The sequence below is a fragment of the Cyrtonyx montezumae genome, unplaced genomic scaffold (assembly GCF_038088225.1).
Source record: "Cyrtonyx montezumae isolate F1298 unplaced genomic scaffold, pur_monq_1.0 scaffold_17, whole genome shotgun sequence".
Lineage (NCBI taxonomy): Eukaryota > Metazoa > Chordata > Aves > Galliformes > Odontophoridae > Cyrtonyx > Cyrtonyx montezumae.
The window spans coordinates 21,406,892-21,420,221 of NW_027071903.1; the positions used below are offsets into that span (position 1 = coordinate 21,406,892).

The window sequence follows — 13,330 nt, forward strand, 5'->3', positions numbered from 1 at the left end:
GCCTGATGCTACCCAAGGGCTAGCAGGGGGAAATTACCTAAGGCATTAAGAGAAGGCAGCCTAAATACACTTTGGTTATCTTCTCCCTGTTAGCAACCAGAAATGAGTCACATCAGCAGCTCCAGCTGTACCTTGCCCACTCACACTTCTCCCTCCTTCCCTTCCCAGGGGACTGAACTCACACCAAGAAGCACAATTTGAGGATGCTGGGCCAGAACAGGGGAAGCTCCAGCCCAAGGTGATGAGAAAGTTATGTGTTTTATTATGTGCTTTATTATGTGCTTTAAACTGCAAGGCAGTTTTGATAATGCAATTCCCAGCTAATACAATCAAGATGATCCAACTAACTTTAGTGCTAATAAAAGCCCTCCAAGATCAGGTAAAGGTTTTGATGGAGCAGCGATCAACTCCATGTCTCAGTTATGGGCATTTCCACAGCCAAGGAAGATCAACACGTTCTAATGAGGAGCAATTTGTTAAGTCACTGGTGTACACACAGGAAGCCTCACCACATAGATTTCCCAAGCAAAAGTGGCTCACAGCATAGATCCTACCACTAAGCTACTCTTACCTACTTTCACTGCTGAGATGCTGACAACTCAGGCATTACCCAGCTTCAGAACACTGCAGTTTCACTGGGTATGACCCTTCTCTTTGGGGCAGCGCTTTTTGAGGGGATAGAATCAACAGATAGGATCAACTCTCCTAAAATTGCTTTATTCCTCCCCCAAAAAAAGGAAAACTGTTTTCTCTCATTTTCAATGTAGAGTTTTGGAAATGCTAGGTTATGTTTACAGTGGAGCGAAAAGATCTGGGCTCCACTCTACACACGGTTCAGATATCAAGTAATTACAGATGTGTCAGCCCATGCAATGAACCTGCCTATGGGCTGTAAAACCTCAGAGGTTCTGCCAGGGAAGACATGGCAAAAATCCATTTGGTTACTCCGTGAGTCAGCCTGACGAGGTCAGCCCCAGAGCCAGTGCAGCAAGCCCAAGGAACAGCCATGGGATAACTGTGTTTCAGCTTACTATGGGCCAGGTGCTGATATTTGTGCACATCTCCTCATCTCAGCCTGCCACCCCACTGCTCTGCTCTCATGTCTCAAACGGCTTCAAAAAAGTAATATCCCTGGGGCTATCTGCATTTGCAGCAAGAGATCAACCATCAGCAGCTAACCTGACACTCACAGAACAGCCTCCCTCCCCTGAACCAAGCAAAAAGCAGAGGGCACGTAATTCATCTTCGCAGGACAAAGCTGTTATCAGAGACTTATTTACTCATATTACAGAAAAGCTGCTCCTCCTTCCCCACAGCACAATGCAACAATAATTAGCATCACATCTGTGCAATAGAAAGACCCAATAATTAACCAAAGAGGAGTTCTTAAAGCTATAGTGACCAGAAAAAGTATTAAGTTTTTTAAAATACAGGGTTTCTACACAGACTTCACACCCAATTGCCATTATCTGCATCTACTTGGGTCTGTTACCCAAATGCAGCTGCTGCAGCATACTTAGTTCATGCGTATCAGCAAAACAGTGCACCAAAAATACCCTTAACCCCAACGAAAACCAACAAAACAAGGATCACTTCACTAACAGGTGTTGCTTTTTCCCTGGTGAAAGCTAAGTTTCTCTGTAAACTGATCATTTAAAACTGCTCTTTTCGTAAGTGAAATCTCCTGTATGAAGTCCTTGGTTTTGAAAGACAGAAATCCAACTCCTCTCAGAAAAAAAAAAACATGGCAAAAAAACCCCACCAAAACTGTGAAGATGAAAATATCAGAATTTGGGCTCCAGCTGTAGAAAAGCAAGAACCATTTACCTAGGGGATCCAACGAAGCTGCTGAGTGCCCAGCACTGTTTGGATTACAGAGCAATTCTACAGCTCTTCCTATAGGGACATTTGCTATCGGGAGTTCTTTGGAAATACAGCGCAGCTATGCAAGCTGTGTTACTATAAGGATCCAGACTGTACTACCGTCTGCTGACTGTACTACCTTCTGCTGCCAGTAATGCTCATTCACATTCAGGAAGTTGGGAAGTTGTGCCCCTCCTCCTGTTTCTTTCTGCCTTTGTAGAGCCATCTCTGCTCTTGCAAATCAATAAAGCTCTGATGCAACACTGAAACCGAGACTACTCGTTTACCAAGGCGGATTACAAATTGGTCAATCCTCACCCTGGGAGAAGCAGCATATCTTACAGATGCCATAACCAAACCTTGCAATGAAAGATGAACCATACACAGATTCACAATAGGAATCTACAAATATACTAAGCAGTATTATAATACTTTGCTCACCTGAAGTAGCCACCTCATCTATCGTCCCCTGTACCTGATCCACACTGTTTCAATTCTAAACACATACCAAATGGATAATGGGATTTATATCAGACAACCTACCTTCAGCACCCTCAAGTTTATTAGCACTTGTTCAGCAAAAATAAGGGAAATGCAACAGCTCTAAGTCAAGACCACTGCAAACTGCTGCTTCTGATCTGAAAAAGCTACTCCAAAACCACACACTGGGAGCTCAGAAGCATGTAATTAAAAACACCGTCTGCTTCCCCCACCTCATTTCAGACCCAACCAAACACATCTTTTGTCTGGGATGACTTACGAGCCCAACGCACAGCACTCTGCAAAGCCATCTGTCTGGGCGACCAGCTGCAAGGCACACGGTTAGCAGACCAATGGACCAAGGGAAAAAAAAAACAACCAAGGGCTGTTGGGTTGGTTCAGCTGCCATGATGCAGCAGCCATATGGCCACTCCACTCCTCACCAGGGAGTCAAATGCACTGGGACTGATCAGGGAGTGGAAGATGGGGAGAAACTGGGGCACTGTGGCTACTGAGGGACATGGAGCAGGCAGGATACAGCTGAGAGCTGGGAAGCAGTGTGCTGATTATTTGGTAGGGCATCCTAGCTTAAGGAAGAGACACTGGGGGGAAGATTTAGCAACCCAGTTAAGAAGATTTTTCACCTTAGGCAAGACATTCAGTGTTGAAAACGGTCTTCATTGTTGGAATTGTTCGGAATTTGCATCTTTGGCCTCTCCAATGTATTCCCTTTGATTTTATGCAAATAAAAATGCTAAACGTTATGTCTTCTGAGTCAGAAGCTTCAGGTAAGGTAGCTCAACGCTTGGGAAACAAAGACAAGCGCTCGCTTTTCTCAAGCCAGAGTAAACTTTTAGATATTTATATTCCAGTGGTGAAATGCTAATCTGAGTAATGCAGGCCTCTAAAACTGTTACTCCTTACCTAGTCTGAGCTCGCCAAAGTTCCCACACCCAATCTTCTTGCCCACTCTGAAGTTGGGTCCCACCATAAGAACACCAGAAGATGCAGATGAGCTCGGTCGAGAGCTGTGACCACTCCTCCCTGGCATTCCTTTTGACGTCCGCTGCCTTTCATCCTTTTCCCTATTGGGATGGTCCATGATCTTAGCACAGCACCTCTGCCAGCAAGCTGGCAGAAAGGGATCTGAGCGTGCACTCTTCTCCTTGGTACAGAAATATATATAATCCAAAAGTCTCTCAGTCAGGATCCAAGAGTGTCATGGAAATGTATGGAGTTCTTTTGGCACCGTATCCAGTTTCCTAATGCATCGTTATGAAGTACCAACCAGTCAACTGTGTTCTTGAGGACTCAATAAAGGCAAGTTGCTTTTGGTTTCTCACCTGGAGAAAAGAAAAAATATACATAACAAAAATCATTATTTTAAAACCCCAAGCAAGAAGTGTACAACATGGCAAAGCTCCAGCAGCTTCTAGTGCTATTTAGGTCTTGAGGAAATTAACAGCTACATAGGAACTTTATAATTTTTTAACAATTTCTGATTAAAAAGCCCCAAATACCACTATGAGAAGTACTGCCCATCCACTTACCCATGAAACTTTTACCACACAAAAGGGAAACCCTAAAGTCTGCAGCGCAACACCAGCAGTGATGGGCAAGCCAAATGCTGAGCAGGATGGGCAGAAGCACAGCAGCATGCTGGGGATTTGTGATGCAGTTTTTAAATAGGAAATTGCTGCTACAATGAGCACACCTGGAAACATCTCCCACCTTGCAGGACCTACACACACTGGTTGTGTTCCTTTATGAGACACCAGTGAAATGAAAGCTTTCCAGGTATGATATCTGAGTGATTTTGGAAACAAGGCCTGCATCCTAATTCTGTGTGCATGGTAAAGCTCCAGAGTTTGTATGGAGGTTGGGAAACACTAAGGTCAGCAGAGATGCAACAAGAAACCAGCAAGCAAGAGTGGAAGGACATCAGCAAGAGAATGCTGCCAGGTACACCCAGTAATCAGGAAGTATTTATGAGGGTTCAAAAGTTATTACTAAGGCAATGGGCTCAGTCCTTCTGCAGCAATATTTCAGTTGCTCTGAAAGTAATACCTTCTATCAGTAGAAATACTGAAAATTACAACAGACATAATGAGCACAATAACACTACTTTTCAACATAGTCACAACCCTTAGCTATGCTTTTTTGAGAACCTGCATGCCCTGCCTGTAGAAACCTGCACCAGCAGAGGCAGCCCACTGTTTCACAGCTGCTATGACAGCACCATTGCTAGGAAAATGTTGCTCACACAGTCAATTTTTTGTCATCCTGAACAGACAGAAGTCAGAATGCATCAAGTCCAGACTATACAGTGGGTGTGGTAGCCAGTCCAGCTAAGATAACTATGTACTTCACAGTCTTCAAACTGGTCTGAGGTCCGGTGTCATTGTGTTGCAAGAGAAAAGTTGACTTCTCCTCTGTCACCTCCAGCAAGTTTCAGCTCCGTCAGCACCACGATGTAGAGGTCAGAAGTGGTGGTTTGTCTGGGTTCCAGGAAATCTGGAAGGGTCACCCCTTTCCCACCGCAAAAGATAGTGCAAGGAGGAAATCAACTCCACCCTTCACTCCATTTGTGCTTCTGTCAGAGTGCCCTTCTGCTGCCATCTGGCACACAGCAACAAGGTGTAACAGAACTGGTGGAAAGGCTCAGCCTCTACCACCGTACCAGAAGCATCCACCTCTAACATCATGGGCCAGCATCATCAAACAGGAGGCATGACCTTCAGAGCAGTCCTCACATACAAACAGGCTACTTTTCAGAGGATTTAACAGTGTACTTCTTGTCTGTTTCACAAGACAAAGCCAACCCACCTACTTCCAGCCCTCCAAAAATAAAATACAAGAGTTATTACCATTCACAGACCAACGGCATGGAACAAAAGCATTAACTCCTTTGAAATATGAGTACATTCTCCCTAACCTTCAATTGTGGTATGCTTTTGTTTCTTGAAACTCTTCTTTTGATCTGAGGCATCTGTACATAAGGCAGAAGTCACTCACGAGAGATGCAGAGCATGTGGGCAGCAAGCTAACAGTTGGAAACCCCAGCTTCTGAACACTGAACTAGTCTTTTGCACAACCCCAGCTTCTCTGTTGCCATAAGCAGTTCTACAGGATGGCAGAAATGAGGGCACAGTTCTCCCAAGCGTGACTACCTCCCTAGATGAGAAAAGCTTCTGCAAAAGAGCAAAGATTAAATAATGCGACTTTAACGACAGTTATTATTCACTGCTTTTGTCCACGCGTCACTGGGGGATTTCTATACCTGACAGGAGGTTTGTAGGACTCTTGGGAAGACAAAGTCTATTTAGAAGATGCCGGTCCCTCCATAGCATATTTGAAGATGTTCAAGACTTAAGAGGAACCACTAAGAGTAAATACCCATCCACACAGACCTGTTTCACGCAGGATGAGTCTCACAAATATACCTGTCTTTCACTGTGATTTTGCTAACACTAAGAGCCTTGTTCAGGTTGTGCAGGTTACAAGCCACAGGACACTGTAGCTAGCCATGACTCAGCAGCTCCTTTTCTACAGTGAAAGCAGAATGAATCTCACTGTCTTCTTGCTCAAAGTGCACTGCTGCAGAAAACACCAAGCAGCATACTTGCAACAAGCATGGCAGGTCTGAAAATCATCAGGTCATCCAAGAACAATGGCACTGCGGCCATTCTACACCCCAACAGTATCTAGATCCCAGTGAGATATTAAGCACAGTGCAAACAACCCATCACCATCAGGCATCAACGGATCATAAAGAGAGAAGAGCTGAAAATGTTCACCCAAAACTGTGATGAACATCAGGTGGCCTGGGCTGCCCAAGAACACATTCCAGGTTGTAATGTTTTGCTGTCAGATACCAGAAAGCATTTAAGTTTCATTCTGCCCACTCCAGCACAGAGCACCTGCCCACAGAGCTCTGCATCCCAACACTGAGGCAGCTCTGCAGCAGAACCTGGTGCCTTGGCACAGATCTTTTCTAAGTGACTATCTGGTGGCAAAAACAGCAACACTACAGAAGAGCATTTCACCAGCAAAGTGGAAACGAAAGCCACCAAAAGGCAACGAGACAAAGCTCAACATGTTTCAAACAGCTGATACTGGAGTTTGGCTTCCAACTCCAGTGGCTGCTCGGTCAGTGCTCCAGGACACAGGGCTGCAGTTCCCATAAGGGCTGCTCCGTGAGCCCGCTTGAGCCATGCCCCATGGCCTTCTCCTGCAGACTGAAGCCTGCATTCAAGTTCTGTATGCAAGTTTTTGTATCTGAGCTGAGGAACGCACCACTGTGTTTGAAGCTCACTGCTCCTCAGGTAAGACAAGAAGCTGAGCATCTCTCAGACAGGTGAAGCACACACAGCCCTACCAGGCACTTCCTGGCTTGTGAAATAAGATTTTAACTGTTACAAGTTCCTACATCCCCATCCTCCCCCAGCTCATTTGTATAAGGTCTCCCCAAGGGGAAGGATGGAAAGGTCACAGCTGAGAGGCTGCAAACACCAAACATCCTCTTTCTTAGCTCAAAGCCTCTTGCAAACAGGAATCCAGAGACAGTGAATAAGAAAAGGGGCTGATAACTTCTTTATTATGGCTCACCCGATCCCAGCTGTCAGTATATCGAATTGCACAGAGATCTTTCACTATTGCTACTACATACTAAAAGTGACTGTCGTAAATATGGCCTCAAGCATGGCTTTTGTGGACTAATGAAGTAAGAGCACTTGGTTTTGGAGAAGGAGTTGCAGAAGAATGAAGGCTAGACCGTAATTTGAAGTCAGTAGCATTAAAATTTAAAGACTACTCGGAACACCAGGACTATTTCCTGCCACAACTCAAACTTTTCATAATGATTTTCCTTCCTACCTTTCCACCCACTCAGCAAGATTGCTCCTGAAAGTTACTTGCATTTAAACAAATGCTGCATGAACGTATTTGCCTAATGGTGACTCAGTTCAATTCCAGTATTCATTTCACTACAATGTACTTGGAGACAAGGGAACAGTTATTTAATAAAAGATACAGGGTTGAAAGGAAATTACTTAAAGCACAGTTAGCTAAATAAAGAAGCCAGCTTAGTATCCTACACACTTCCAAACACTTAGGACTTGAGATCTCAATCACTATCTCCCTCTACCAATAAAACCACAGTGTCAGAACTACAAACCAGCTTCGAGCTGGCGTCAAAGGCAGCTGTCATTCACACACTGATCAGTCCTAGCATGAAGAGAGGCTTATTGCTCACTGAGCACATCACATCTCTGCTTTGGTTCAGAGACATCGCTGGTAGCAATCCCATTCCCACAATGGAATTCTTAAGTTTAAAAACAGCAGCAGTAAAGGACGATGCAAAAAAGACACTGGTGCAAATAAGTCAGAGCAATCTTCATTTTTACACTCCGAAGGCACAAGTTGCTTGCCATGCACAGAAAATTTCCCTGACCTACTTGAGGTACTCTGGAGACTTCTCCAAGATAAGAACGAGAGCTGTCAATCTGCTTTGCAGCACAAATTCAGAAAATATCTGTCCAAACTGATACTGTAAGTGGACTCCCCTTTCCTCAAACTGAACCAAGCAGGCTTGATGCAAGGCTGGGCATTTCTGTTTCTCAAGGGAGCCAAAAATGTACTAGTCTACCAGCCTAACAAGTATTTGCAATCTGTTCACCAAGTGGAAGCAGGTGACTTCTACTCTTCTTTCTCTCTTTAAGCCCAGATTGCGAAGAAAGCCCCATATTCTGCTGGAGTTCTTCGTAGAGTGGGATGAAATCACCCATCCCATTTCTTGAAGCACATCCACAACTCTTGCTTTAGGACAAGGCACACACTTCCTCACTGCATTTTCCGACATCCACCCTACGCGCACATGCAATGCTTTTGGTAAATCTCTTGATATGGAGAATGTTTTCCAGGCAAGATCTGCTTTTCCTGCATGACTTCAAAGACTGTAAAAGCCTCCAGGGCTCTCAACTGGCATGTTATAAACAGACGGATGTATGAGGTCACCAGCTTCCAGCAGATTCTGTGCAAAACTACAGCCTTCAGCAGCTTGCTCAAGAAAAACTTCTTTTTCCAAAGCCAGCCTACCACTCACTTTGAATCACAGAATGGCTTGGGCTGGAAGGGACCCTAAAGATCATCTAGGTTCCAGCCCCCCTGCCACAGGGGCAGCTGAACTACTCTATTTCTGTAAGAGTCTCCGTGCTCCTAACAAGGCAAAAAGTGATTTGCCCTGTTCCTAAGGGTAAAATTAGCAGATAACCTGATATCCCACATTGGCCTGACCTAAAGGAAGATCCTGCTGTGATGCTTGACTACTGGCACAAGCTAGTAGGAAAGGAAGGTGCAGAAACTGAATCACAGAACCTCAGCATCACCGAATGCATTGGGCTGGAAGGGGCCTCAGGATCATCAAGTTCCAGTCCCCTGGTGCAGGCAGGGCTGCCAGCCACTAGATCAAGTACTAGGATCAGGCTGCCCAGTGTCCCATCTGCTCTGGCCTTAATGCTCTGCCTTTGTTCCCTACAGTAATGAAAAATATGCCCTCCTGTTTGTTCGTCAGCTTCCTCCTCTCCAGAGCTTTCCAGTTTTCCTGCACCTGCCAATAGATGCTGATTCCCTCAGCAAGCTTCTTATCATGGGAATGCATTTCAAGTACCCAGTTGTATCCAAACTGCCACCACAGAAGAGATTGGCATTTCCAAACAGCACTAGAGTGACCTAGTTTAGCATCATCAACATTGTGAAAAACAAAAACAAAACAAAAAGAAAAAAACAAAAAGGAAAATGAGGTCAAAATTCTCAGCTGCGGTTTAAAGCTGTTAGCAGCATCAAAGCTGGCAAGTTCATGTTGCATCCCATGTCCCACATGGGGGAAGTTCTGTCTAACCTGGAAGGTTGCAGATGCCTTTTATACACAAGTCACTCTGTTGAATTATTTGGCCAAATAACTTCACGTTCAGCTTATGCAGTTTTGTTCAGAACTTCATAGACCAGGAAAAAAAAAGGTAAGGGGTATAAATAGCACTCAATAAATTGCTAGGAAGGGAGAAGGATGGACAACTGCAGATCGCTATCCCCATTCCTTACTCTTGAATGCACAGGACTGTCAATGTGACACACTACAATTCCAGTTTTCACAAAAGGATGAACCCAAACGAACTCTCAACACTTGAGACGTGAACTCACTTGAAGTCTTTTCCATAAAGTCTTCTCCTTGAAGAACCTTGCTAAAAAATCTTAATCATGTCATCCTCATCCAAACATGCTGGCAAGTTATTCTTCTAAGCAAGACTCAAGCTGGCTGTTGATTGTCTCACCAAGAGCAGCCCTTGCATCCTCTACATTCAATCAGTCCCAAATGTTGTTCTCAGAAGCCTTTTGTCAAGTTCAGCACGAAAGCCAGGAATGTTATGGTGGAAAAAAAAAGTAATTAAGTTCTTCCACATGCAGAGTCTTGAAACAAGAAATGGACCATTTTCAGATAATTGGTTTGTGCGTTGCAAGCTAGATGTATCAGCTCCCTTTCCCCACTCACACTGGAGTCATGCAGCATCCATGCATGCATATTCATACATGAGGTGCTACAAACCATGATCTGCCAGAGCGAGTTAATGCACTTCATCAAGAGTTACACACTGCTGGAACAGCTAAATGATTAAAATAAAGAAAAAAAATCCCCATATGAAACTTGAGGCGCTCCTTTTGTTGTTACTTCACCTGGGAAGAGGGAGAAAAGAGCAAAGATGAGCCCCAGCTACTTTCTGAGGCTGGCTGCAGGAGCCAGACATGCAGCCCCCTGCACAAAGGCCTGACAGACTGCCAAATCTCCGCCTGTAAGCAACAAGCACCTCTGAACAGTGCAGGTGTTCAGCCCACACACAGCTGCATGCTGCAGCCCTACCAGGGATCCAGCACACTCACTGCTTCAGAGAGCTGTACCTCAAGATGACAGTAGCCAGCCACAGCCACAGTATGGCTCTCAAAGGCCAGCAAAAGGCCAATATTTCAGATAGCACGCGCTTGCAAAAATGGATCAGGCAAGATCGGGTTCCAGCAAACAGACAATTATGAGGATGCTAAAGAAGAAATAAGGAGAAAAAACTGGCAGTGATGGAAGGTCTGTAGCAGAGCCATTTCAGGACAAGAATTCAGCAGACATTCTCTCCTCTGGTATCTAAGCACCACATATAAACGAGATTTTGGTTTTTTTCCAGCTTACCTAAGAACAGAAAGAAAGCTCCAGGTACGTTTATGTCACTTGCTTCCCTTCAGCTTACACTTTTGAAGAAGAAAACTCAGGCCAACCAAGGCCACTTCTAGACTTCACTTTCATCTTCAAGAAATAGCCCACACCAGGCAAATTTTAGGTGCTCAGATGGTAAATAGCAGCTGGGTGTAGCTGTGTAATTTGCACTTACTGATATCAGCAAGGAGCAGAGTTCTCAATGAGACCACTCAGCAGCTTCAGCTCTGGAGCAAGGTGGGATCGCTGGGAGCAGTGCTGCTTTTGCAGACTGACAGCAGAACTTAACGCAGACACACCTTGACAGCCCCTGACTGCTTCATCTACCTGGCAAGGAGAAGCAGCCTGGAGGATCAGCTGCAGACAATGCTGGGGGAGCTTGAGAAGACTGGCGATTTGCCAGTTACATGCAAAAAAAAACCCAAAAACCAACAACAAACCTAAACCAAAAAACAAAATGAAAACAACAACAAAAAAAACCATCCCTCCTTTACACCATCCAAACCATTAAATACTTTTTTCTGCTTTCAGAACAAAAATGCAAGTGTTAAGGTCAGAGCCAACATGGTTTTCATGGTGCGTACATGCAGGGGGAAGTGCCTCTTAGTAGAAGGAAAGTCCTCAAGAACTTGAGCAGAGAGGATCATGGAAAAACAACAATCCCTTAATAACAAGGGGCAAGTAGAAGTCATGCTAACTAAACACAGCTTGAGCTGAAAGACAGTACTGACTAATTGAAGAAGTGATGAGAAGCACATTCTGACCTGGCTGTGCACCAGGATTAAAAGTAGCACTCACCAGGTACACATCTTCTCTGGAATAACAAATTCAAACACCACTCAGTATCTATAAACGTATCTATTAAATCGTAAAGAGGTGGGATACAGCTGTAGTCCATCCCCCATGTAAGAGAAAGGTCCCCCACCTCCACAGATCTCTGGCTGCCCCACAGAAGCTGGTTGCCCATCCTCTACCAAAACAAAACTCACAGTGCCTCGAAAAGATGAGTACAAATGAGCAGAACAGTCTCAATAGTTTTTTTTTAGTTAGGAGGATACAAACGTCTGCCAAGCTGCATGTCTCTCAAAAAAAAGCTTCAGATGCTGCCAGTCAGACTAAGGATCTCAACTTCTTCAATCAGAAGTAGATACCTGGGATGATACTTTTTAGCAGTCTGAAGCAGCAGCATCCCCTGTTTGGTATCCATCAGTGTATGGGACAGTACCATGTCCAGAACAGAGCTGCAAATATCAAGAGGCTTCCAGCACTGGAAAACATCAGTGATACCCCTGAGCATTTTCACCTGGTGGCTCCACAGATGTGGGAAGCTAGTCTGGAACTGAAGCCTAAATATATGGGGGTATAATAGTGTGTCATCCCAAAAGCAGCACGCTCACAAAAAATCTGGATGAGGCTCTCTCCACCACCACACAAAGCAGCAAAGCCTTCCAGAAGAAATCCCCTCCATACATGAGACAGGAAGTTAGCAAGGTGCATCAAAAGAAGGCCCCTCCTTCCTGCCAGTACCCAACTATGTGAGGATTTAGGTGCTTAGAAAACACACACCAATATGCCAGGCAGATTAATCCCTGCCTAGGTGTGCCCTACAGGGATGAATACCAGAAATCAGTCCAAGTAAACGTGGCTGTAACAGGGACTGCATGCCTTCACTGTTGCTGTGGAGCACTGTTTGGCCAAGGACTGCCAAAGCTGCTCCTCAGCACCACACACTACATGTGCTGAGGGGACACTGCCTGCTCATCACCTGAAGCACCTTGGATAAGCTGGTAACAGAAAGGCTACACAGGGAAGTAAGGGATGGTTAGCACTTAAATGGAACAGTAATGCCAAGAGAGGGCACAAATTGTGTAGTAAAAGGGAACACAAGACAAGTCAATATTGAGTAAAAAAAACAGATCACTTTTTCATTTTCAAGGCTGAACTCCACCCTCTCCTCCCATGCAGGCGCTGCCTTTTCCAGCAGTTGCAGGGCCGTGCTGCTGCTTCGTATCATTAGATTAGACATCTGGCAGGAACCCAGCCGATGTTACCTACATATCTGGTTTGCAGCTAAGCTGCTTTTCAAAAAGGAAGTTAGGTACCGAAAAGTGGGCAGACGGAAAGCTCCCTCGGCCTGTAGCACGTTGCTGGAGGCAAATGAGGAGGTTAGAAAGCACCAAGCAGCTTGGGAGGAAAAGAACCAGTGCTCCCAGTTATGAAACTGCTCACTTGGGGCTGAGGAATACGTTTGCTAGAGCATATGCAAACAGATCTGAGAGCTCCTGCACCTCATCTGCCCCTACTCCTCTATTTTTGTAGGGTCACATGCAGCTCACTTTGGTCAAAAAGAGATTTTGTAGAACTAAGCAAGTCAGCCCCATTGAGTAAAACTATCTGTGGTGCCTTCCTCGAGCTCTGCTAACCCCAGGAACAGTTTGTAAGACAGAGCTTCATATGGAAGGTGCTGCTGCAGCATGTATCTGGCTCCAAGTCTAACAATTTGTCTTCCCTTACCGTTATGGAATGACAAAAACCTCCATGAAGCCTTCCTTCACTGAAGCTGTGCTACAGTCCCAGAACAAGCTCTGAAAAAACCCAAGCACACCCATCCAACAGGGCAGCATCCTTGTGGCCCGTCAAAAATAACCTTCTCCTTTCTTTCTGAAATTTAAGATTTCCTTTTTTTTTCCTTTTTACAGGCTCCCAACTGTGTATTTTTATGAAGCAGTTCAG

The 13,330-nt window shown here is 44.9% G+C and overlaps 1 protein-coding gene across 3 annotated transcripts in view; it reads right to left on the reverse strand.

Moving 5' to 3' along the window:
* CSNK1G1 (casein kinase 1 gamma 1) overlaps positions 1–13,330 on the reverse strand; it is an 82,904-nt gene that overhangs the window by 41,667 nt on the left and 27,907 nt on the right. For all 3 annotated transcript variants that reach the window (XM_065733705.1, XM_065733703.1, XM_065733704.1), the window contains exon 3: positions 3,268–3,686. In XM_065733705.1, the coding sequence (XP_065589777.1) occupies positions 3,268–3,445 (178 nt within the window). In that variant the 5' untranslated portion in view covers positions 3,446–3,686. The remainder of the gene's footprint in view (positions 1–3,267; positions 3,687–13,330) is intronic.